This window comes from Neoarius graeffei, chromosome 4 (genome assembly GCF_027579695.1).
Source record: "Neoarius graeffei isolate fNeoGra1 chromosome 4, fNeoGra1.pri, whole genome shotgun sequence".
Taxonomy (NCBI): Eukaryota; Metazoa; Chordata; class Actinopteri; order Siluriformes; family Ariidae; genus Neoarius; species Neoarius graeffei.
In genome coordinates this window covers 103561749-103589449 of record NC_083572.1, presented here as the reverse complement: position 1 = coordinate 103589449, position 27701 = coordinate 103561749, and the positions used below count along the sequence as shown (strand labels likewise).

The 27701-nt window shown below is 43.0% G+C and overlaps 1 protein-coding gene across 1 annotated transcript in view; it reads left to right on the top strand.

Moving 5' to 3' along the window:
• Nucleotides 1-1562: 1562 nt before the first annotated feature.
• Nucleotides 1563-27701, top strand: part of erich2 (glutamate-rich 2) — a 39933-nt gene continuing 13794 nt past the window's right edge. The window contains exons 1-6 of the mRNA XM_060918385.1: nucleotides 1563-1699; nucleotides 7015-7054; nucleotides 10531-10570; nucleotides 16758-16794; nucleotides 17155-17244; nucleotides 20683-20772. Coding sequence (XP_060774368.1) covers nucleotides 1692-1699; nucleotides 7015-7054; nucleotides 10531-10570; nucleotides 16758-16794; nucleotides 17155-17244; nucleotides 20683-20772 — 305 coding nt within the window. The 5' untranslated portion in view covers nucleotides 1563-1691. The remainder of the gene's footprint in view (nucleotides 1700-7014; nucleotides 7055-10530; nucleotides 10571-16757; nucleotides 16795-17154; nucleotides 17245-20682; nucleotides 20773-27701) is intronic.

The following is a 27701-nucleotide window of genomic DNA, read 5'->3' as shown; positions in this document are numbered from 1 at the left end:
GGACAAGGCTACGGCAACTTGGCGGGCAAATCCATAGAAAGTCATTTGACTAACCAGACTGCATAGCTATTGCAACGTTATCGCTAGCTCTAAAAGCACAGACAACTTCATCACAAGATTTCTCTTGGATTAAAACATTTACATCCCTCAATATGCTTCTGCAGGTTGGATGGCGAGTTTTTGTAGGCCAAGATGTGGTTCATTTTCAGCAAACAAAGCAAACATCCATCCATCCATCCATCCATCCATCCATCCATCCATCCATTATCTGTAGCTGCTTATCCTGTCCTACAGGGTCACAGGCAAGCTGGACTACGGGTGAAAGGCGGGGTACACCCTGGACAAGTCGCCAGGTCATCACAGGGCTGACACATAGACACAGACAACCATTCACACTCACATTCACACCTACGGTCAATTTAGAGTCACCAGTTAACCTAACCTGCATGTCTTTGGACTGTGGGGGAAACCGGAGAACCCGGAGGAAACCCACGCGGACACGGGGAGAACATGCAAACTCCACACAGAAAGGCCCTCGCCGGCCACTGGGCTCGAACCCAGGAGCTTCTTGCTGTGAGGCAACCGTGCTAACCACTACACCACCGTGCCGCCCACAAAGCAAACATTTAAAATGAAATGAATTTTTAATCCTTTCAGAAAACTGAAACATGGGTTTGAGGTATGGCCATGTGTGTGTGCATTCCTCAGAAGAACCACCTCCTTCCATTCTGCCATCAACTAAGCAATCGTGTTCAAATAACGCTGCTGAGAAATCCATCCATCCATTATCTGTAGCCGCTTTATCCTGTTCTACAGGGTCGCAGGCAAGCTGGAGTCTATCCCAGCTGACTACGGGCGAAAGGCGGGGTACACCCTGGACAAGTCGCCAGGTCATCACAGGGCTGACACATAGACACAGACAACCATTCACACTCACATTCACACCTACGCTCAATTTAGAGTCACCAGTTAACCTAACCTGCATGTCTTTGGACTGTGGGGGAAAACGGAGCACCCGGAGGAAACCCATGCGGACACGGGGAGAACATGCAAACTCCGCACAGAATGGCCCTCGTCGGCCACGGGGCCCGAACCCGGACCTTCTTGCTGTGAGGCAACACAACAGTGCTTAATTTTATCCAGTCTATGGACGTGCCGTGACCCTAGTGATTACTGATAGACTGTCTGAGTGTCACCTGCGAAAAAACCATTTAGAAAAGAAAAGAAAAAACATCCACTTTCAAAGCTGCTTCATAGTAACGAGGACCTTGATAGAAATGTAGTGGAGTTAAAGTCATAAGTTTCCAACAAAAATAATACTCAAGTAAAGTAGAGGTACTGAAAAAGTGTACTTAAGTACAGTACTCAAGTACTTCATTCCTGTCCACCTCTGTTTGTAGACTATAAGTGGTTTTGTATGTGCTATATTCTATACTTTGTAAATTGGTTCCGGGTTGGTTCATGTTTCACCCGGAATATTTCAGAAGCGGAAACATTACACGTTGCCTTGGAAACGGCACGCTTTCACATTGTTTTAAGGTTAAATCCGAGCTGGTTAATAATAAATACTGAGTAAAATTCGCTTTATATCAGGGTAAACTATTATTTATGATACAGATAAACTCCTAAAGCAGCAGAACACACTGCACAGCGCGTTAATTACATTTTAATTTGTCTTTAACACTGGGCAGATGAGCAGGTAGGTTGATCGAGCTAAAAGCTAGTCAACTTGTTTACAATTACAGGATTAATCCTTAATGCCACTGGATTAGCGGCTGTACTTTAAACTGTGTGACTGATTCTAATCTACATACCTGTGAGACACTGATACACTTCTTTAATTAAAATACGACTTCTACTAGTGCATCTCAAAAAATTAGAATATTGTGAAAAAGTTCAATATTTTCATCAGTTATTTAAGAAAGTGAAAATGTTATATATTATAGACTCATTACACATAAACTAAAATATTTCAAGCATTTTTCTATTTTAATTTTAATCAGTATGGCATACAGTACAAAAACATTAAAAAAAAACATCTCAAAATATTAGAATATTTCATTTCGAGTTTGAGTAAAACAGTATGAACACAGTGTATCTCTCGGTCTCGTTCAGTACACACAACCACAATCATGGGGAAGACTGCTGACTTGACTGTTGTCCAGAAGATGATCACTGATGCCCTCCACAAGGAGGGTAAGCCACAAAAGGTCATTGCTGAAAAGGGTGGCTGGAAAAGGTGCGCAAGCAACAGGGATGGCCGCAGTCTTGAGAGGATTGTCAAGAAAAGTTGATTCAAGAACTTGGGAGAGCTTCACAAGGAGTGGACTGAGGCTGGTGTCAGTGTATCAAGACCCATCACGAACAGACATCTTCAAGAAAGGGGATACAACTTTTGCATTCCTAATATCAAGCTATTCCTGAGCCAGAGACAATGTCAGAAGTGTCTTATCTGGGCTAAGGAGAGAAAGAAATGGACTGTTGCTCAGTGGTCCAAAGTCCTCTTTTCAGATGAAAGTACATTTTTCATTTAATTTGGAAATCACGGTTCTAGAGGCTGGAGGAAGAGTGGAGAGGCACAGAATCCAAGGTGTTTGAAGCCCAGTGTGAAGTTTCCACAGTCTGTGATGATTTGGGGTGCCATGTCATCTGCTGGTGTTGGTCCACTGTATTTTATCAAGTCCAAAGTCAACACAGCCATCTACCAGGAGATTTTAGAGCACTTCATGCTTCCATCTGCTGACCAGCTTTTTGGAGATGCTGATTTCCTTTTCCAGCAGGACTTAGCACCTACCCACAGTGCCAAAACTACTACCAAATGGTTTGCTGACCATGATATTACTGTGTTTGACTGGCCAGCCAACTTGCCTGACCTGAACCCCATAGAGAATCTATGGGGTATTGTCAAGAGGAAGATGAGAAACACCCGACCCAAAAATACAGATACGCTGAAGGCCACTATCAAAGCAACCTGGGCTTCAGTAACAACTCAGCAGTGCCACAGGCTGATCACCTCCATGCCACACCACATTGATACAGTAATTCATGGTAAAGGAGCCCCAACCAAGTATTGAGTGTATAAATGAATATACTTTTCAGAAGTTGGACATTTCTGTATTGTAAATCCTTTTTTTGATTGATCTTAGGGAATATTCTAATAATTTGAGATACTGGATTTCTGATTTTCATGACCTATAAGCCATAATCATCAAAATTAAAACAAAAAAGACTTTAAATATTTCACTTTACATGTAATGAATATAGAATATATGAAAGTTTACCTTTTGGAATAAATTATGAAAAAAAGGAACTTTTTCATGGTATTCAAATTTTTTGAGATGCACTAGTATTTATGAAATTATTCATTGTTTATTTGCTGTATTAACATTTCATGTTTTTTGAAAAAAAGGGAGCCCATTTGGTGGCACCTGGTGAGCTTTAGGAGCATTTTATGGTGGTACTGGTACAGTCACTTTTTCCTGTTAACATGGTTGAAAAGGTTGCTCCAACAAGTGGAGGTCAAGTCAAGTCTATTTCTATAGCGCTTTTAACAAGAAACATTGTCGCAAAGCAGCTTTACAGAATTTGAACGACTTAAAACATTTTATCCCTAATCTATCTCCAATGATCAAGCCTGTGGCGACTGTGGCAAGGAAAAACTCCCTCAGACGACATGAGGAAGAAACCTCGAGAGGAACCAGACTCAAAAGGGAACCCATCCTCATTTGGGCAACAACAGACAGCATGACTATAACATTTAACAGTTTTAACATGAAGTCAGTTTCGTTGATGTTAGAAACTGTTCATTGATGGAAACTTGAGTGCAAAACTGTTCATGACAACTGCAGTCCTAAAGTTAGCAAGTCAACTGTCGTCCTCAGCCATAAAAGCATTACTGTAAGTGTCCAGAGCATCCTCCAAGTGTGACTTTCAACTGTCCACATGGGGCCATCCTCTACAGGAGCGATGTGATGAGATTCCAACCAGACACAGGGCACAGGTCTGTGATGCTGTGGTTTCCAGCATGGGGTTCACATGAGCAATAAATGAAGTCATCATCTGACAACAATGTAGTATATAATAATGCTGTTTTATTACCTGAACCACTGCCAGAACACCACTAACTGGCACTAAATGGCTGAGGATGACGGTTAACTTGCTAACTTTAGGACTGCAGTTGTCATGAACAGTTTTGCACTCAAGTTTCCACCAGTGAAGAGTTTATAACCTCAACGAAACAGACTTCATGTTAAAACTGTTATAATCACGCTATCTGTAATGAGGATAGGTTCCCTTTTGAGTCTGGTTCCTCTTGAGGTTTCTTCCTCATGTCGTCTGAGGGAGGTTTTCCTCGCCACCATCGCCACAGGCTTGCTCATTGGGGATAGAGTAGGGATAAAAATTAGCTCCTGTTTAAAGTCATTAAAATTCTGTAAAGCTGCTTATTTGATTTGATTTGATTTGATTTGATTTATTTGGCACGGCACGGTGGTGTAGTGGTTAGCACTGTCGCCTCACAGCAAGTAGGTCCTGGGTTCGAGCCCAGCGGCCAGCGAGGGCCTTTCTGTGCGGAGTTTGCATGTTCTCCCCGTGTCCGCGTGGGTTTCCTCCGGGTGCTCCGGTTTCCCCCACAGTCCAAAGACATGCAGGTTAGGTTAACTGGTGACTCTAAATTGACCGTAGGTGTGAATGTAAGTGTGAATGGTTGTTTGTCTCTGTGTCAGCCCTGTGATGACCTGGCGACTTGTCCAGGGTGTAGACGGGATAAGTGGCTACAGATAATGGATGGATATTTGGCAATAATACAGTACATAAAAATGATAACAAACGTATACAAAAAGGTGATCCAAAATAAACATGAGTATAAAAAAATACATAATACTGTAGATATTGCCGGGGATAACACAAAAAAGCTAAAAACTTATTTACATTGTGGTCCCCATCATACAAGATGTGACATAAAAGAGAGATATAAACCTAATACTCATAAAAATATATAAAAATTAATCAAAAATAAAATAATTATTCTCAGTAGAAGTCATAACATTATACATATAAGACTTAACATTCTTCTGAAAATTTAACAAAGATTGACTAGAATTGACTCAAGTAGAAGGAAAACTATTCCATAACTGAGCACCAAAACGAAAACTTACCAAAAGCACCGAAATGAAGAATGACAAGCGAATGTTGACTAGAACAAGTATTATGAGAATGTCTTCTTGAGATGGAAAGGAATTGGTCAAAAAGGTACTTAGCACTCAGTACATATGATTTAGTTTTAATTTAGACTTGACTTGCCTTGGATTCAGGAAAATGGGAAGGGGGGGCGTCAACCCAGTAAGGCCAGGGGTCCGGGGGCTGCGAGAGGCCCCCGGAAGCTCTGCGGTTTTTAAATACCTGCAAATACATTTTCAACTGTCAGAGACATGTTGTAAATGAAATCTCTTAAAGAAAATTACCATTGGTTTCCGTTTCCATTTGAGAGTACGCTATGCGCATTCTGGCTGCCGCTTCTCACCGGAGCTTTTTATTTTATTTTATTTTCCCTTTTGTTTTTCTTTTTTGTGTTTGTGTGGTTTGATGTTGGTTTTTTGGGTTTTTTTGAGTGTTTTGTCCGCCAGTTGTGGTGTAGCTCCAGACCCAGTTTTGGGCGTCGGTTCCCTCCAGGCCCTGGTTCGCCGTGGGTGATGCCTGTGCTCCTCGCTATGGACTGCAGGGGGCTCGTTGCTCTTTTTACATCATGGTTGTCCAGCGCTCTGTGCGGTGGTGCTTCTGTGCTTGCTTTGTGGATCCATGACACGGTGTTCCAAGCGATATTGCCCAGTGACGTCACAGCAGCTGTGCAGGTGGTGTGGGACTTATCTTCGTGCGCCTTTTGGTGGGACCGTGGCAGCTACACCATTGGAATGACATCCTGACCTTCTTTTGGTGGACTCCCCCCCCCCCCCCCCCCCCCAACAATCTACTGTGTCAACAACATCTTCGGTTTCACTTCTTTCCTCTTCTCTTTCCAGCTCTTCTGTCCTACTCATATTTAGCTGTCGAAAACATGACTTTATCGGGCACTAAGCGCCATTTGCGCCTATTTTCAGCATGATTAAAATGTGGAGATGTAAACCCACCACACAAAAACCATAAACCACGATCTCTCCCGCTCACTGAAGTGTCATGGTACCAGTGCAGCATTGGAGATTTCTCAGGGAGATTTCTGGTCTGCCTGAGTGCATCATGGCAGTAAACCGGCCCAAAACACTGATTTTCCTTCAAAATATGCCCCAAACATTGCAAGGTAGGAATCTGATGTGATTTTTCAGTGAGTGTTGGAGCAAAAAAAAAAAAAGCGACACGCAAAATTGCTCTGGGGAGAACAATGGACTTGTACATACAATGATACACACAGACCTTAACTTGTAAATACCATTTAATACAGCCGTCCTGAGCATCTTTCTCTATGGAAGCGAGGCCTGGATTATCACTAGGAAGTTTGAAAGCCAGATTAACTCATCTCATTCCAAACCGCATGCTTAAGAATCATCCTTGAGATAAAGAATGAAGACCCTGTGTCCAGTGAAGAAGTTTACAAGCGAACAGAGTCCAAGTCTGTTTCTATCATCATCATCGATCGCCAACTACGCTTGCTTCCTTGGCCAATCCCTATAGAGATCCACAAAAGATCTGGTGTCAAAGTATGCTTTATACTTTATCTCCAACTCACGGGACCACATCAAGACAAAGACCAAAGTTACAATTCAATAAGTACATACCTCACCTGCTGGGTAATGAACATGAGATGAGTTCAGATGAGATCAAGAATGCTGCCCAAGATTGTGTTGGTTGGAGAAGGTTCATCAAGGCTGCTTGGTGTCGTTCGCCCCAAGAATGCCACACCCGATAGAGAGAATACGCACTCGTAGCAGATTAATACACACTATTAGTGACTACTATCTATTTATTTATCTATCTAGTTTGCTTGCTCACATGCTTATTAAACACTTTGTTTTATATTTTTAGGATACAGTGCATCGGGACGTCCTCCAAAGTCCCATCAAAGGTAAGAAAGCCGATCTAGAACAGTGTGTAGCATTGCTGTTTCAATCCTGAGCTCGGTTTACTGCCTGTGCGGACATCCTGTGCAGGTTCTCCTCGAGTCCATGTGGGTTTCCTCTGCGTTCTCCAGTTTCCTCCCAGTACCCAAAAACCTGCCAGTAGGTGTTCTGGCTGAGATAAATTACCCGAATTAATAATCAATTATTTAAGTAATAAGAGGGAATATATTACAAATGATAGATAGATAGATAGATAGATAGATAGATAGATAGATAGATAGATATCGAAGGGACATTTTAATGCTTGTAACTCAGTTGAATACACACTTTTTAGGGTTGTTTCTGAGGCGATAAGAAAGACAAGTTCCGCCCAACCCCATGTAAAATACAAGGTGTTTCAAAAAATGTGACATCATTTCACAATCTAACAACTTTGCCAGTTCTCATTCAATTGACCTCAAATTTTAACAGCATGTGTGGAAACAGGTCAAAATTTTATGTTTAATGTTTTTTTGTGCGGTGGCATGGTGGTGTAGTGGTTAGCACAGTCACCTCACAGCAAGAAGGTTCTGGGTTCGAGCCCAGCGGCCGGCGAGGGCCTTTCTGTGCAGAGTTTGCATGTTCTCCCCGTGTCCGCGTGGGTTTCCTCCGGGTGCTCCGGTTTCCCCCACAGTCCAAAGACATGCAGGTTAGGTTAACTGGTGACTCTAAATTGACCGTAGGTGTGAATGTGAGTGTGAATGGTTGTCTGTGTCTATGTGTCAGCCCTGTGATGACCTGGCGACTTGTCCAGGGTGTACCCCGCCTTTCGCCCGTAGTCAGCTGGGATAGGCTCCAGCTTGCCTGCGACCCTGTAGAACAGGATAAGTGGCTACAGATGATGGATGGATGTTTTTTGTTTTTATCTTTTTACCTCACCCGCTACAGAGTAAGTGGGGTGAGGTATTGTTTTCAGTCAGTTTCTTTGTTTTTTTTTTTTGTAATTTTTTGTTAACGATATTACGGGAAAACAGCTGGATCAATCTTCATGAAACTTTCAGGATAGAGGGACATTGGTCTCAAATAGAACCTCCAACATTTTGAGGGTCATCCGGTCAAGGTCACCAAAAAGGTCAAAATCGTTTTTGTTGTGTCTACTGCCTCATATAGAGGCGCTAGCCACTACGTCATCGTGCTGTAAGATTGTAAGAGTCTAATGATCGCGCACTGCACATGTGCATACATGTGTTCTGATTAAAATGGCTGGTGAGTTTATACAATTTGGTTCACCATTCGAAATAAATGGACTAGACTAATGAAATCACTTTCAGACATGTTTATGCTTATTAGAAAGGGAAAGTGCGTTCCACTGAGCTCTAGCACCGGGCCATTTCCAGGAAATAAAAGAAGAAAGAAAGCACAACTTTATTCATCACACACTTGTGAAATTCCTCTCTGCATTTAACTCATCTGAAGCAGTGAACACACACATACCCAGAGTAGTTGCTAACAGTGCTCAGGGAGCAGTTGGGAGTTACCGGTAGGTGCTTCGCTCAAGGGCACCTCAGCCCAAGGCCATCCCATATTAACCTAACCGCATGTCTTTGAACTGTGGGGGAAACCAGAGCTCCCGGAGGAAACCCACACACACATGCAGACTCCACACAGAAAGGCCCTTGCCAGCCGCTGGGTTCGAACCCAGAACCTTCTTGCTGTGAGGCGACCATGCTAACCACTACACCACCATGCCGCCCACACAAATAAGAGTTTGGGTCATGGCAACAGCGTGTGTATGTCAGCCTCGGTTCGGAGGTTTCAGTTTCGAAAACTGTAAGAGGTAAGAGTAGAATAATATAAAGTACAGACACTTGGTATATTTTACTTCTCATCTCATTATCTCTAGCCGCTTTATCCTGTTCTACAGGGTCGCAGGCAAGCTGGAGCCTATCCCAGCTGACTACGGGCGAAAGGTGGGGTACACCCTGGACAAGTCGCCAGGTCATCACAGGGCTGACACATAGACACAGACAACCATTCACACTCACATTCACACCTACGGTCAATTTAGAGTCACCAGTTAACCTAACCTGCATGTCTTTGGACTGTGGGGGAAACCAGAGCACCCGGAGGAAACCCACGTGGACACGGGGAGAACATGCAAACTCCACACAGAAAGGCCCTCGCCGGCCACGGGACTCGAACCCGGACCTTCTTGCTGTGAGGCGACAGTGCTAACCACTACACCACCGTGCCGCCCTATTTTAATTCTGTTATTTTTTTAAATTGTTCATTTTTGGATTACGCTTCATTTTTATCATGTGGCCCTCATAGAGTAAATATATATGCTATATTTACTGTATGGACATGGGATCAGAAAACTATTTTATTTATAAGCAGTAGCCCCATGGACCCATAGGGTACCTATTGTTTTTTTCGCGATGTCTTCCTTCATATTCATCATAAGTGCTACCGGGCGAGGTTTGTTTTGCCTGGCAGCACTTGTTAGGTATACGTAGAAATGCCATTCACTGGAAAAGAAAAGGTGTTTTGTGTGTTAGAGTACGCTCAAACACAGTCGAACAAGACTGCAGCGTGTATTTATGAGAGAATTCTCTGAAAATGCACGAACTGCAATGCAGATTTGGACATGGCACGAAAAGTTCAAAGAGGAAGGCCGTCTGTGTGTCAGGCGGCACGCATATCGAAAATTTGTGAAATCATTCATGGAATCCACATACCTTTGAATTTCTCATTCAAATTTTGAGGAATAAATCTTATAGCACTCAACATTAAGCCTGTTCGGTTTCATTTGCCTGGACTATGCAGTTTCTGGGATATTTACATCTCAAATAATATCAAATTGTTTTGAAACGCCCTGTATATACACTACCGTTCAAAAATTTGGGGTCACTTTGAAATGTCCTTATTTTTGAAAGAAAAGCACTGTTCTTTTCAATGAAGATCACTTTAAACTAATCAGAAATCCACTCTATACATTGCTAATGTGGTAAATGACTATTCTAGCTGCAAATGTCTGGTTTTTGGTGCAATATCTCCATAGGTGTATAGAGGCCCATTTCCAGCAACTCTCACTCCAGTGTTCTAATGGTACAATGTGTTTGCTCATTGCCTCAGAAGGCTAATGGATGATTAGAAAACCCTTGTACAATCATGTTAGCACAGCTGAAAACAGTTGAGCTCTTTAGAGAAGCTATAAAACTGACCTTCCTTTGAGCAGATTGAGTTTCTGGAGCATCACATTTGTGGGGTCGATTAAATGCTCAAAATGGCCAGAAAAATGTCTTGACTATATTTTCTATTCATTTTACAACTTATGGTGGTAAATAAAAGTGTGACTTTTCATGGAAAACACAAAATTGTCTGGGTGACCCCAAACTTTTGAACGGTAGTGTATTAACATTCTACAATAAGACGTGAACACTTTGCTCTTTTTCAGCTTTACAGTCTTCACTTTAACTCATGAACATTTTCATACTTCCAGGATGCAGAAGCTGGAAAGCCAGGAGTCCTCAGCTCCAGAGGTACAGAAACTCCCACCTTTCTGTCCTCATAAAACTATCCTCATACAGTACTGTGCAAAAGTCTTAGTCCCCCTACTTTTCTTTCTCATACAAACTTTTTTTTTAATCAATTTCTATTTTATGATTTCTACATTATCGATTAAAAACATTACAAAAGCATTTTAGAGTTCCAAACGTTCATATTTTTTCCAGCACAAAATTAAATGTTACAGGAAAAAAAGTAATATGTCTGAACAGCATATTCCATAACAGAGTACTTTTCTGATTAAAAAAGGAAACATAATGAAGGCTACTGAGTTTTGGTCCAAAATGAAGAAGCGAGTGTGACAGTCAAAGTGTCCAGAAGAACTGTGGCTGGTTCTGTAAGATGCTCAGTAAAACCTACAGCTCATTTCCGCATAAAACTGCACTCACTGGACCTCAGACTACTTTTTTTTTTTAAGCAAAGGGTCGTCTCACACCAAATATTGACTTTGTTTCATTTATTATGGCTTACTGATTACTGTTTATAGTATTTATTTTATGTCGAAACACTTCATTGTATTATTTTTAAGCCATTTTGGTCGACAGCATTTATTTGCATGCTCCTAAGACTTTTGCACAGGACTGTAGATTTTGATAAATGTGTCTGTTCATCTCGAAAAATCTAGCAGGGTTTATCTCAGGTAAATGCACCAGGGTTTCGTCAGCAGTCAAAAATAAACCGGAACAGTAAGAGACCCTTGTGTAAACTGAAATTAAATCCAAAAACTACAATCAATCAAAAAATAAATAAAGTTCTCGTTCAGTGCAGGAATGAAATGTTCCCTTCCGTCTTGTATAGGGCGCCATTACTTTTGAATAGCTAGTGTTATTCGTCATGAATGTGAAACAGCTGAGTTTCACTGTTCATTGAATTGGTGTGTAGAACACTTGGGGGTCATGCTGTGATAGGAAAATAATCAACAATATGGCGGTTATTGATTTCTCCTCGAACAGCACATCATGAGGTGTTTGGTTCTTCTTATACCACAGCATTTTGGCAGCAGTTGCAATTTTGTATTTATTAACGACGGTTGTACTTTTTATCCATTTGTAGTTATGTTTAATGTTGTGGAACGTCCATGAAACAAGTTAGTTCCTGTTCATTTGCTTTAAAGCAGCTATAAGGAGCACTTCCATCACCAGACTTTCCCACGTCAGAAAACTTAAAGCTACAGCTTTACCTCTGACTGGTACAAAGCTCTCGCAGTGGAGACTCCTTCCAAAAAATGCTAAATCTACAATTACACACATTTCCTCCATCGAAGTCCCTGTGAATCATGGATAGATACAACCCCGATTCCAAAAAAGTTGGGACAAAGTACAAATTGTAAATAAAAACGGAATGCAATAATTTACAAATCTCAAAAACTGATATTGTATTCACAATAGAACATAGACAAAATATCAAATGTCGAAAGTGAGACATTTTGAAATTTCATGCCAAATATTGACTCATTTGAAATTTCATGACAGCAACACATCTCAAAAAAGTTGGGACAGGGGCAATAAGAGGCTGGAAAAGTTAAAGGTACAAAAAAGGAACAGCTGGAGGACCAAATTGCAACTCATTAGGTCAATTGGCAATAGGTCATTAACATGACTGGGTATAAAAAGAGTATCTTGGAGTGGCAGCGGCTCTCAGAAGTAAAGATGGGAAGAGGGTCACCAATCCCCCTAATTCTGCGCCGACAAATAGTGGAGCAATATCAGAAAGGAGTTCAACAGTGTAAAATTGCAAAGAGTTTGAACATATCATCATCTACAGTGCATAATATCATCAAAAGATTCAGAGAATCTGGAAGAATTTCTGTGTGTAAGGGTCAAGGCCAGAAAACCATACTGGGTGCCCATGATCTTTGGGCCCTTAGATGGCACTGCATCACATACAGGCATGCTTCTGTATTGGAAATCACAAAATGGGCTCAGGAATATTTCCAGAGAACATTATCTGTGAACACAATTCACCGTGCCATCCGCCGTTGCCAGCTAAAACTCTATAGTTCAAAGAAGAAGCCGTATCTAAACATGATCCAGAAGCGCAGACGTCTTCTCTGGGCCAAGGCTCATTTAAAATGGACTGTGGCAAAGTGGAAAACTGTTCTGTGGTCAGACGAATCAAAATTTGAAGTTCTTTATGGAAATCAGGGACGCCGTGTCATTCGGACTAAAGAGGAGAAGGACAACCCAAGTTATCATCAGCACTCAGTTCAGAAGCCTGCATCTCTGATGGTATGGGGTTGCATTAGTGCATGTGGCATGGGCAGCTTACACATCTGGAAAGACACCATCAATGCTGAAAGGTATATCCAGGTTCTAGAGCAACATATGCTCCCATCCAGACGACGTCTCTTTCAGGGAAGACCTTGCATTTTCCAACATGACAATGCCAAACCACATACTGCATCAATTACAGCATCATGGCTGCGTAGAAGAAGGGTCCGGGTACTGAACTGGCCAGCCTGCAGTCCAGATCTTTCACCCATAGAAAACATTTGGCGCATCATAAAACGGAAGATACGACAAAAAAGACCTAAGACAGTTGAGCAACTAGAATCCTACATTAGACAAGAATGGGTTAACATTCCTATCCCTAAACTTGAGCAACTTGTCTCCTCAGTCCCCAGACGTTTACAGACTGTTGTAAAGAGAAAAGGGGATGTCTCACAGTGGTAAACATGGCCTTGTCCCAACTGTTTTGAGATGTGTTGTTGTCATGAAATTTAAAATCACCTAATTTTTCGCTTTAAATGATACATTTTCTCAGTTTAAACATTTGATATGTCATCTGTGTTCTATTCTGAATAAAATATGGAATTTTGAAACTTCCACATCATTGCATTCCGTTTTTATTTACAATTTGTACTTTGTCCCAACTTTTTTGGAATCGGGGTTGTAGATAGATAGATAGATAGATAGAGAGATAGATAGATAGATAGATAGATAGATAGATAGATAGATAGATAGATAGATAGATAGATAGATAGATAGATAGATAGATGGATGCCATTTTTATTAAGAGATAGCACTTGATATCCTATAGATAATATACATGTGGCTCTCAGTTAATGAAAACGAAATAAATGACAATAGTAATAAAAAGAACAATCTGTCATAAAATTGAACAAAAATTATTTACAAAATTATTTACATCGATGCATGGTTTTCACAGAAAAACAGTCCTGACGGCGCTTGTGAACACCGCAAGAGATTTGCATCATTTTACTTCCAGAGGAAGTGAGTTCCACAGTTTTGAGGCACTGGACAGGAACATTTTTTCACCAAAAGAGTGATAAAAACGCGGTAGGATAACATTCGTGTTTGCTCGTTGAGTGTTCCTTCCATGGACCTCAGCGAAATTGACAAACCTTATCCTTAGGTATTCTGGAGCAAGACCATTAAGAGCCTTGAACACTAAGGCATGTTTCACACATTTTACTCAAGCATGGAATGGCATGATATCAAGTTCCTTAAAATGGCTTTCGGATGGATGATCCCATGCCACGTCCATGATGATTCTCACAGCACGCTTTTGGAGCATAAGCATAGCATCCGCATGTTTCTTGAAGGTCTCTGTCCAGACAGTTGCACCATAGTCCATGATGGGCTGGATTAGGGTGTCAAAAAAGGTTTTCCTGGCTCTTTATGGAAGAAATGGCTCAGAATGCTTCAAAAGACCGAGCTTTTTTGTGGATTTTCTGAGTCACATACTCCATGATAGCATATTATGGAAATACAAGCCAAGCAGTTTAGAAGAGAAAACTGTTTCGATAGGGTTTTCATCTCGCCTAACTTGTAGTGCCTTGTTATCAGTTTTGATCTCCTGGAGCTTGGGGGCACTGCAAATTAACATTGAATTTGTTTTTTCACAGTTAAGAGCCATGTTGTTTTCTCTTGCCCTCAGACAGATCATAGCATAAGGCGGCTTCCACCTCATCCAGGTTCCTATTCGATGCAAGTTGGGTAGTGTCATCGGCATAAATCGTAGTCATACTGGACTTCCCAATCACCAATGGGAGATCGTTGATGAACAGGATGAACAAGAGTGGGCCAAGAATGGAACCCTGTGGTACTCCAGAAATTATAGGGAGTGCAGTAGAAAGCTTTCCCCCAATAGTTACAGTGGTGCTTGAAAGTTTGCGAACCCTTTAGAATTTTTATATTTCTGCATAAATATGACCTAAAACATCATCAGATTTTCACACAAGCCCTAAAAGTAGATAAAGAGAACCCAGTTAAACAAATGAGACAAAAATATTATACTTGCTCATTTTTTTTATTATTGAGGAAAATGATCCAATATTACATATCTGTGAGTGGCAAAAGTATGTGAACCTTTGCTTTCAGTATCTGGTGTGACCCCCTTGTGCAGCAATAACTGCAACTAAATGTTTCCGGTAACTGTTGATCAGTCCTGCACATCGGCTTGGAGGAATTTTAGCCCATTCCTCCATACAGAACAGCTTCAACTCTGGGATGTTGGTGGGTTTCCTCACATGAACTGCTCGCTTCAGGTCCTTCCACAACATTTCCATTGGATTAAGGTCAGGACTTTGACTTGGCCATTCCAAAACATTAACTTTATTCTTCTTTAACCATTCTTTGGTAGAACGACTTGTGTGCTTAGGGTCGTTGTCTTGTTGCATGACCCACCTTCTCTTGAGATTCAGTTCATGGACAGATGTCCTGACATTTTCCTTTAGAATTTGCTGGTATAATTCAGAATTCATTGTTCCATCAATGATGGCAAGCTGTCCTGGCCCAGATGCAGCAAAACAGGCCCAAACCATGATACGACCACCACCATGTTTCACAGATGGGATAAAGTTCTTATGCTGGAATGCAGTGTTTTCCTTTCTCCAAACATAACACTTCTCATTTAAACCAAAAAGTTCTATTTTGGTCTCATCCGTCCACAAAACATTTTTCCAATAGCCTTCTGGCTTGTCCATGTGATCTTCAGCAAACTGCAGATGAGCAGCAATGTTCTTTTTGGAGAGCAGTGGCTTTCTCCTTGCAACCCTGCCATGCACACCATTGTTGTTCAGTGTTCTCCTGATGGTGGACTCATGAACATTAACATTGGCCAGTATGAGAGAGGCCTTCAGTTGCTTAGAAGTTACCCTGGGGTCCTTTGTGACCTCGCTGACTATTACACGCCTTGCTCTTGGAGTGATCTTTGAACTCCAAACTCTTTAGAGATGGTTTTGTAACCTTTTCCAGCCTGATGAGCATCAGCAATGCTTTTTCTGAGGTCCTCAGAAATCTTCTTTGTTTGTGCCATGATACACTTCCACAAACATGTGTTGTGAAGATCAGACTTTGATAGATCCCTGTTCTTTAAATAAAACAGGGTGCCCACTCACACCTGATTGTCATCCCACTGATTGAAAACACCTGACTCTAATTTCACCTTTAAATTAATTGCTAATCCTAGAGGTTCACATACTTTTGCCACTCACAGATATGTAATATTGGATCATTTTCCTCAATAAATAAATGACCAAGTATAATATTTTTTGTCTCATTTGTTTAACTGGGTTCTCTTTATCTACTTTTAGGACTTGTGTGAAAATCTGATGTTTTAGATCATATTTATGCAGAAATATAGAAAATTCTAAAGGGTCCACAAACTTTCAAGCACCACTGTAAACCAATTGATGGAAGGCTGAGAAACCTTATACATTAGATGAAGAGTTTCTTCAGCAGAATGTCACGATCCATTAAGTCGAATGCCTTTCGGTAGTCTACCGGGGTGAGTCCAGATATCAATCCGTTGTCCATGTTGGTGAGAAGGGCATCAACAAGGTCAGTCAAGAAAGTCTTACAGGAGTACAGTGGTCTGAATCCCGATTGGTAACTATTCAGCAGATGATCATTAAGGTACTCGATGAGCTGTTACTATAGAAATGATAGGGTATTAGAACAATGCATGAATATACAGTATAAACCTGTGAACTGGTGCTGTGTTACTGTCAGAGCTGCTGTTAGAGAAAATTAATCAACACTTTCTGACCAATCAGAATTGAGGATTCAACAGCACTGTGGTATAAACTGTCGTATTACAGCATGTGTGTGTATGATAAAACAGAACGACTGAGATAAACTGCTGTAATGTTTGTGGATACTTGTGTCATTTCCTGTCGTACTTTCTCCTTTTTTACAGATGCACCACTGATTAAATCAATCCGGTCAAAAAAACAGTAAGTTCAAACCCATAATCTCATAAATACAATTTCTCCACATACTATTGTTGTGGAAGGTCCGGGTTCGAGCCCCGTGGCCGGTGAGGGCCTTTCCGTGCAGAGTTTGCATGTTCTCCCCGTGTCTGCGTGGGTTTCCTCCGGGTGCTCATCATCATGAAGAATACGATTATTTTTTTTCGAATGATTTAGTTGCTCACTAAAGAAACACATCGAGCATAAAAGCATTTGTTTCTCAACAGGTTCACTTCGTGCATTCATTTAATATTTTTCACCAACAGCCTGTAACCATTCGATTGTAATCATCAAATTAATGCTGTGTGTTTTATGGGTTAGTTTTATTTGTTTTATCTTCTTAAGGCCTCAGAAACCCAACCTGAGCGCACAGACAGAGGGACAGCAGCCGTCAACCATCATTGAGAGAAGACCTGACGAAGGAAATGTGGACAGGTGAGATTATACTGAAAACGAACCACATCACAGCCTACAAAAACTCGCCGTCCAACCTGCAGAAGCATATTCAGGGATGTAAATGTTTTAATCCAAGAGAACGCTTGCAGTGAAGTTGTCTGTGCTTTTAGAGCTAGCGATAACGTTGCAATAGCGGTGCAGTCTGGTTAGTCAAATGACTTTCTATGGATTTGCCCGCCAAGTTGCCGTAGCCTTGTCCACGGCTAACGTTTACACATAGCTAGTTAACTTGGACACTGTTAGTTAGCATGTGAAAACGGAGTTATACTAACATGAATAACGTTAACTTATCCGAAGTAGCATAATCTTGCCAAATAAACAGAATGTAGAAATCTTTCTTTACTAGCAGCGTTAGCTACCCAATATGATTTCAAGTTTGAAAAGAGTTTGCTAGCATGTCAGGTGGAGCTTCAGTGCTACAGGTTCTACAAGCTAGTCAGTAAATCCAGTCGGTTGCTTCAGAGGCATTCGGTTTTGTCAGCGTTGTGGCAATAATACAACAACGCGTTGACAGAAAATGTACTTTTAATACTTACGTATTTTTAAAAGCAAGTACTTCAGTACTTAAGTAAAAATTTGACTGGACAACTTGCACTTGTATCGGAGTCACATTTGACCAGCGGGATCTATACTTTGACTTAAGTAATGAAGTTGGGGACTTTGTCCACGTCTGTCAACACTGGACTGTTATCTTGTACAACCAGGATCCAGAACAAGTTCGAATATTAAAACTTAAAATTCTTTACAAAACTGTTTGTGTTTGAGATTTATGAACTAAAACACTAGAATAGTAAGTTGGGAGGTTTCCAGTGAAACAAACACTAAACATGATTCATTCAGTCGACTACATTTTTCAGATACGAGCACAATCATGGACATTTATCTATATGATATTTATATTTATGAATTCTGTCTTTACTCAGCAAACCTTAAGTAAAGCCAGACAGTTAGTTTTCCCCCTGTAGCCATATTCCTAAGACAGACGGACACCTCTACCCACCAGGTTTCTCCTCACTTTGGCTTTAATCTCATCTGGTGAACAGGATTATGGTCTATATGTGTGTTGATAAATATATATATATATATATATATATATATATATATATATATATATATATATATATATATATATATATATATAATATTTTATTTTTTTTTATTTACCAGCTGGGAGACCTGTATCATGAAATACTGTGACCGAGGTCTTGAAAGTACTGAGCGAGGCCCTCTGGGACGAGGCCAGTATTTAAGGCCGAGGTCATGATATTTCATGATACAGATCTCCCAGCTGGTAAATAATATATATATAGCTGGTAAATAATATATTTATTTTTTTCTTCACCAAATTCTAACAGAGGGGTGGCACGGTGGTGTAGTGGTTAGCGCTGTTGCCTCACAGCAAGAAGGTCCGGGTTCGAGCCCCGTGGCCGGCGAGGGCCTTTCTGTGTGGAGTTTGCCTGTTCTCCCCGTGTCTGCGTGGGTTTCCTCCGGGTGCTCCGGTTTCCCCAAACAGTCCAAAGACATGCAGGTTAGGTTAACTGGTGACTCTAAATTGACCGTAGGTGTGAATGTGAGTGTGAATGGTTGTCTGTGTCTATGTGTCAGCCCTGTGATGACCTGGCGACTTGTCCAGGGTGTACCCCGCCTTTCGCCCGTAGTCAGCTGGGATAGGCTCCAGCTTGCCTGCGACCCTGTAGAACAGGATAAAGCAGCTAGAGAGAATGAGATGAGATGAGATGAGATGAGATGAGATGAGATGAGACTATTGTTGTGTTCATGACTTCAAAATTCCATGTCATCATTTCGATTTTTTTTTAAATACAGCATTTATTTTACATTTCTCAATCTGTCATATCTTCATGTCATCTCACTTATGATCAATATAAACAATGTAGACAATCCTGATGGAATTGGAGACCCTAAAGTCCCTCCCAGTGCTCAGCATTCATTCATCCTGATCACATGTACTCTCACCGGCCACTTTATTAGGACCACGTGCTATTTTGCTTGATACAGTTCTCTAATCAGCCGATTCCTCAAGAGCAGCACAATGCACCAAATCATGCAGATACAAATCAAGAGCTTCAGTTCATGGGGAAAATTGTGATCTCAAAGTGTGACTTTCTTTCACTGTGGCATGGGTGCTGGTTTGAGCCAGATGGACTGGGGTTTTTTTGAGGAATGAAGGTGAGCAGGAGCAAAACAGAATACATGTGCATCAATGAGAATGGGGACGAGAGTGTAGTGAAGATGCAAGGAGTAGACGTGAAGAAAGTTGGTGAATTCGAGTACCTGGGGTCAACTGTGCAGGAAAATGGGGGCTGCGATAGTGAGGTGAGAAAGAGAGTGCAGGCAGGGTGGAGCAGTTGGAGGAGGACTTTGGGAGTCATTTGTGATCGGAAAGTCCCAGCAAAAGTGAAAGGTAAGATGTATAAGACAGTAGTGAGACCAGCTGTGATGTATGGATTGGAGACCGTACCCTTAACGAAGAGACAGGAGGCAAAGTTGGAGGTGACGGAGTTGAGGATGTTAAGGTTTGCGATGGGAGGTTGGACAGGATAAGGAACGAGCACATCAGAGGGACAGCACATGTGGAGAGCTTGGGAATTAAGCTAAGAGAGATGAGACTGAGATGGTCTGGGCACATCCTGAGAAGAGATGCAGAGCATGTTGGAAGGAGAATGTTGAGGATGGAGCTGCCAGGCACACGAAAACAAGGAAGGCCAAAGAGGAGATACATGGATGTGGTGAGAGGACATGAAAGTGGCAGGTGTGGTAGAGGAGGATATGGAAGACAGGGAGCAATGGAGACGAAAGATCCGCTGTGGCTACCCCTAATCGGGAGCAGCCAGAAGAAGACTGGTTTTTTTGAGTATTTCAGAACCTGCTGATCTCCTGGGGTTTTCACACACAACAGTCTCTCGAGTTTACACAGAATGGTGCGGAAAACAAAAAACACTGAGTGAGTGAACGAGTGACAGTTCTGTGGGTGGAAACAAACGCCTTGTTGATAAGAGAGGTCAGAGGAAAATGGCCGGATTGCTCCTTGTAAACATCTTCACCGTATCAATGACTATGTTTTTGGTTGTTAAATAATGAAATAAATTTCAACCAGTTTAGATTCTGTAGCATGACCACTATACCTGTCATGACGTTAGTCAGAAAAAGCTGGCATGAAAAGGCAGGTATAGTCAAAAATGAGCTACACATCATCATGAAGAATACAATTTTTTTTTTCGAATGATTTAGTTGCTCACTAAAGAAACACATCGAGCATAAAAGCATTTGTTTCTCAACAGGTTCACTTCGTGCATTCATTTAATATTTTTCACCAGCAGCCTGTAATCATTCAATTGTAATCATCAAATTAATGCTGTGTGTTTTATGGGTTAGTTTTATGTGTTTTATCTTCTTAAGGCCTCAGAAACCCAACCTGAGCGCACGGACAGAGGGACAGCAGCCGTCAACCATCACTGAGAGGAGACCTGACGAAGGAAGTGTGGACAGGTGAGATTATACTGAAAACGAACCACATCACAGCCTACAAAAACTCGCCGTCCAACCTGCAGAAGCATATTGAGGGATATAAACGTTTTAATCCAAGAGAAAGCTTGCAAGAAAGTTGTCTGTGCTTTTAGAGCTAGCGATAATGTTGCGATAGCTATGTAGTCTGGTTAGTCAAATGACTTTCTATGGATTTGCCCGCCAAGTTGCCGTAGCCTTGTCCACGGCTAACATTAACACATAGCTAGTTAACTTGGACACTGTTAGTTAGCATGTAAAAACGGAGTTACGCTAACATGAATAACGTTAACTTATCCGAAGTAGCATAATCTTGCCAAATAAACAGAATGTCGAAATCTTTCTTTACTAGCAGCGTTAGCTACACAATATGATTTCAAGTTTGAAAAGAGTTTGCTAGCATGTCAGGTGGAGCTTCAGCACTACAGGTTCTATAAGCTAGTCAGTAAATCCAGTCGGTTGCTTCAGAGGCATTCGATTTTGTCAGCGTTGTGGCAATAATACAACAATGCGTTGACAGAAAATGTACTTTTAATACTTACGTATTTTTAAAAACAAGTAATTCAGTACTTTAATTTAAGTAAAAATTTGACTGGACAACTTTCACTTGTATCGGAGTCACATTTGACCAGCGGGATCTGTACTATGACTTAAGCAATGAAGTTGGGGACTTTGTCCATCTCTGTCAACACTGGACTGCTATCTTGTACAACCAGGATCCAGAACAAGTTCGAATATTAAAACTTAAAATTCTTTACAAAACTGTTTGTGTTTGAGATTTATGAACTAAAACAGTAGAATAGTAAGTTGGGAGGTTTCCAGTGAAACAAACACTAAACATGATTCATTCAGTCGACTACATTTTTCAGATACGAGCACAATCATGAACATTTATCTATATGATATTTATATTTATGAATTCTGTCTTTACTCAGCAAACCTTTAGTAAAGCCAGACAGTTAGTTTTACCCCTGTAGCCATATTCCTAAGACAGACGGACACCTCTACCCACCAGGTTTCTCCTCACTTTGGCTTTAATCTCATCTGGTGAACAGGATTATGGTCTTATGTGTGTTGTAAAATACATCTCATCTCATTATCTCTAGCCGCTTTATCCTGTTCTACAGGGTCGCAGGCAAGCTGGAGCCTATCCCAGCTGATGGGGCAGGACAAAGTTCCGTGCGACCTTAGCCTGCTACGGGGAGTTGGACGCCCCCGCCCCCCAGAGTCTGGGGTCGTACCTTTGGCAAGTACGAGCAACCCCCTAGCCACCCCTGTCAGGGTTACGACAAACCAAACACCCAGCTATGGATTTAGCCCCACTGCCTTGTGGGAAACTTGGTGAGAGTGCAAGGCTAAGGGAGTTAACCCTAACAGAAAATCCGGAATGGGGCTCCGAAGGCGATTGTATGGCAACACTTTCCATCTCCCGGCAGCTCCTGCATCCTAACTCTTCCCCAGCCGTCTTGACGATGTCTTGCCACTGGACACGAAGGGTCTGGACGAGAGAGTGAGGCCGACTCTGCGCAAATCTCCCTCACTATAAACAAAGTCACGCGCCAGTCATGATGTCAATGATCACCAACACCCGCATAAGTCCTGCAGCGATAGGGGAGTGGCGAAGCAGCAGGTGTGGAATCACTGGAAGCTGCAGTCACAATCCTGCACGTAGGCGGCTCAGGCTATAGGGTCGTTCCCCACTGGATAAGAAGCAGCAGTGGAGTCCGGCAGACTCCTGAGATGACCGAGCAGCCCTTTTTAGGATCACTCTGCTCGCCTCCACAGCATGAGGACGGGGCTAGAAAAGGTGCCCTAAAAATAGTCTGCTTCATCCACCCTGGCCAGAATACCACGCCTGGCGGGGATCCCATATAGCGGTCGACATACAAAGAATACGAGAAGAATTCCACTCACCTTAGCATCCTGGAATGTACGCACATTACTCGACTCAGCTCTGTCCCAAGGACCAGAAAGAAGAACAGCTCTCGTAGCTAGAGAACTTGCACGCTACAAAATCGACATTGCTGCATTAAGCGAAACACGTTTAGCCGATAAGGGTCAACTCACAGAAACTGGTGGCAGGTACACCTTCTTTTGGAGTGGGCGTAGCAAGAAAGAGCGTCGTGAAGCTGGTGTCGGTTTCGCCATCAGATCTGAAATTGTAAGAAAGCTCGACGACATTCCGCAAGGCCTCAATGACCGGCTCATGAAAATGCAGCTCCCCCTAGAGAAAGGCAAGAAAGCCACACTGATCAGTGCTTACGGTCCCACTATGACTAACCCTGAAGAGACCAAAGACAAGTTCTATGAAGAACTCGATGCTTTAATCACTGCAGTCCCACAGTCTGAGAAGCTCATCATCATAGGCGACTTTAATGCTCGTGTTGGCGCTGACTACAAGGTGTGGGATCGAGTGATTGGAAAACATGGCATAGGGAAATGTAACAGCAATGGCCACCTTCTATTGAGGACATGTGCCACGCACGACCTTACTGTCACCAACACCTTGTTCCGCTTGCCTACCCGAAACAAAACCTCATGGATGCACCCCCGTTCCAAGCACTGGCACCTCATTGACTATGTCATCATCAGGGCTTGTGACAGACGAGATGTACGAGTAACCAGGGCCATGTGCGGTGCTGACTGCTGGACTGACCACAGACTCATTGTTTCAAAGCTTAATCTCCATATCCCACCCAAAAGAAGACCACAGGGACAAAGAGTCGTCAAGAGGGTAAATGTAACCAAACTGAAAGATACCACAGCAGCGCAGGAGCTCAAGAACGCTTTCGATCACCAGCTCCCTGAACCTCCTGGCACCTTAGAAGCCGACATCAAGGCAGCGTGGGCGTCTTTCAGGGATACAGTTCACTCAACGGCGTATGGGGTTTTGGGGCCAACCACAAAAAAACATCAAGATTGGTTCGACGAGAACGACAAGGAAATCAATGAACTGCTAGATGTGAAACATCGTCTCCTCAGAGTCCACCAGAGCGACCCTTCATGCCCATCAAAGAAGGCCGCCTTTGCCGACATCTGTAACAAGATAAGAGCCAAGCTTCGAAGCATGCAAGACCGCTGGCTCAGTGCCAAGGCTGATGAAATCCAAAGGTACGCGGATCAGCACGACACCAAGCGTTTCTACGACTCATTGAAAGCAGTATACGGACCCAAGTCCTCAGGAGCATCACCCCTCCTTTCAGCAGACGGTTCAACTTTGCTCACTGATAAGAACCAAATCCTAGAGCGCTGGGCTGAACATTTCAACAATGTGCTCAACCGTCCTTCAGCTATCAATGACGAGGCAATTCAGCGACTACCGCAGGTGCCAATTAACTCTGCACTTAACTCCCTCCCCTCGGTCGTGGAAGTTGCGAAAGCGATCAAACAGATGTCATCTGGAAAAGCGCCTGGACAGGATGCCATCCCTGCCGAGGTGTACAAAACAGGCGGACCCGTCCTGCTGAACAGGCTTGTCAGCCTCTACCACATCATGTGGGAACAAGAACAACTTCCCCAGGAGTTCAAAGACGCCTCCATCGTCCACATTTTCAAACACAAAGGTAAACGTCAGTGCTGTGACAACCATCGTGGGATCTCCCTCCTCTCCATTGCAGGGAAGATCTTGGCCCGTGTCATGCTAAACCGCCTGTTGCTTCACCTGGAGCAAGAGGACCTTCTCCCCGAGAGTCAGTGCGGCTATCGTGCAGGACGCGGCACAATCGACATGATCTTTGCTGCACGCCAGCTTCAGGAGAAGTGCATTGAACAATATCAAGATCTCTACACTACCTTTGTTGACCTGACCAAAGCATTTGACACTGTAAGCAGAGATGGCCTTTGGAAGATCATGGCCAAGTTTGGTTGCCCCGAAAAGTTCATTACCATGGTATGCCAATTCCATGATGGTATGATGGCCCATGTTCTTGATGATGGAAACTCATCGGATGACTTCCCAGTAACCAATGGAGTCAAGCAAGGCTGTGTCCTGGCCCCGACCCTGTTCAGTATGATGTTCTCGGCCATGCTAATGGACGCATTCAGAGATTCCAACAATGGCATACACATCAAATACCGGTGCGATGGAAAATTGTACAACTCAAGGCGTCTGCAAGCTGTTACCAAAGTAAAGGAGACAGTGATTAGAGACCTCCTTTTTGCTGATGACTGCGCTCTTAATGCGCTGACAGAGCCGGACATGCAACTGCTGATGGACAAGTTTTCTGGTGCCTGTGACAACTTTGGGCTCACCATCAGCATCAAGAAAACAGAGGTCATGTATCAGTCCACCCCCGGAGTCCAACATCACGACCCTGCCATCATTGTAAAAGGGAAGTGCTTAAAATCGACTGGTGAATTCACCTATCTGGGTAGCACATTAACAAATAAGGCCAACCTAGATGCCGAAGTCAACTGCAGAATTGCGAAAGCTAGTGCTGCTTTCGGGAGACTTCGTAGAACCGTCTGGGAGAGAACAGGCATTCACATCAACACTAAACTAAAGGTGTACAAAGCGGTCGTTCTTACAATCTTACTGTACGGCTGTGAAACATGGACTCTCTACCGTCGCCACGAAAAGCAAATCAACAGGTTCCATCTCAACTGTCTAAGGAAAATCCTTAACATTCGATAGCAGGATAGAGTCCCCGATACAGAGGTATTGCAGTGTGCAGACATGCAAAGTTCCATCACCATGATGCGCAGGGCCCAAGTCAGATGGGCCGGTCACCTAACGCGCATGACAGACAGCAGAATTCCCAAGCAGCTGTTCTATGGAGAATTATCTGTGGGCAAACGCAAAGCCAGGGGGCAACGGAAACGATACAAAGACATGCTTAAGGCCTCTCTGAAGGACTTTGCAATCGATGTCAATGCGTGGGAAACCCTCGCGCTCAACCGCTCCACTTGGCGGCGCACCATCTTGAACGGCGCAACCTTTTCTGAGTCCAACAGGATTGGGGCGGCCGTGGAGAAGAGAAAGAAAAGGAAGGAGAAGGAGTCATCTCGGCAGCCAACCATTAGGTGCGAAACCTGCGGGCGATTATTTCGTGCCAGGATAGGGCTCATTAGCCACATGCGAACACATAAACTCAATTGACATCTTGGTCATCTTCACTTGTGAAGGACGAACGTCATCCCAGCTGACTACGGGCGAAAGGCGGGGTACACCCTGGACAAGTCGCCAGGTCATCACAGGGCTGACACATAGACACAGACAACCATTCACACCCACATTCACACCTACGGTCAATTTAGAGTCACCAGTTAACCTAACCTGCATGTCTTTGGACTGTGGGGGAAACCGGAGCACCTGGAGGAAACCCACACGGACACAGGGAGAACATGCAAACTCCGCACAGAAAGGCCTTCGCCGGCCACGGGGCTCGAACCCGGACCTTCTTGCTGTGAGGCGACAGCGCTAACCACTACACCACCGTGCCGCCCTGTAAAATGCATATATATATTATTTACCAGCTGGGAGATCTATATCGTGAAATACCGTGACCGAGGTCTTGAAAGTACTGACCGAGGCCCTCTGGGCTGAGGCCAGTATTTAAGGCCGAGGTCACGGTATTTCACCATACGGACCGACCTTAAGCTGGTAAATAATATATTTATTTTTTTCTTTACCAAATTCTAACACAGGGGTGGTACGGTGGTGTAGTGGTTAGCGCTGTCGCCTCACAGCAAGAAGGTCCGGGTTCGAGCCCCATGGCCGGCGAGGGCCTTTCTGTGCGGAGTTTGCATGTTCTCCCCGTGTCTGCGTGGGTTTCCTCCGGGTGCTCCGGTTTCCCCCACAGTCCAAAGACATGCAGGTTAGGTGAACTGGTGACTCTAAATTGACCGTAGGTGTGAATGTGAGTGTGAATGGTTGTCTGTGTCTATGTGTCAGCCCTGTGATGACCTGGCGACTTGTCCAGGGTGTACCCCGCCTTTCGCCCGTAGTCAGCTGGGATAGGCTCCAGCTTGCCTGCGAGCCTGTAGAGCAGGATAAAGCGGCTAGAGATAATGAGATGAGATGAGAAATTCTAACAGAAAACGAGAGCGCCCGAAAGGGAAAACCGAGCCGAGCCGCCATTTTGAATCCTCATTCACGGCTGTAATGCAAATGGCTTCCTCCTCGGTATACAAGTGCACTTCCATGGCAGGAAAAAAACTACATTTTGCCGCCTATGTAGTCCCCTATTTATACCAAATTGAGTCATTCAGGATTCAGCCATGTTTTTGCTCAGCGTTAGCAAGTTAGAGGTTTTTAGCTTTCTCCTGAAATGTTTTCTTTTATTTCTTCTTCCTCAGGGTAGTAAAACTCGCTTTCGCTGTGAACACTGTCGTTATCGCTATCCATGCTGTAAAATTAATGCTATTCTCCTGAGAAATGCTGGCAAACATTTATAAGATTTTTGATAATCTTATAAATAAATCTTATCAAAAAAAAGATAAATGTTGACAAAAAATGATGCTATGTTTGTTGTTGTGAATGAGCGAGTCGCGAGAGGTCTGTAACCAGGGTCCGTAACTGGGGTCCGTATCGTAGGATACAGACCCGCTCGCCAGCCAATCAGAGCGCAGGAGTTGATGAAAACCGCACCGCGGAAAAAATAAATATATATATTATTTACCAGCTGGGAGGTCTGTATCATGAAATACCGTGACCGAGGTCTTGAAAATACTGACCGAGGCCTCTGGGCCCGAGGTCAGTATTTTCAAAGCCGAGGTCACGGTATTTCATGATACGGACCGACCTTAAGCTGGTAAATAATTTTTTTTCTTTACCAAATTCTAATAGAAAATGAGAATGCCTGAAAGGGAAACCATATTTAGAACAAACCTGCTACAAGCTCGTCAAAAACCTCAGGGTAGTAAAATTCGCTTTTGCTGTGAATACTGTTGTTATCACTATCCATGCTGTAAAA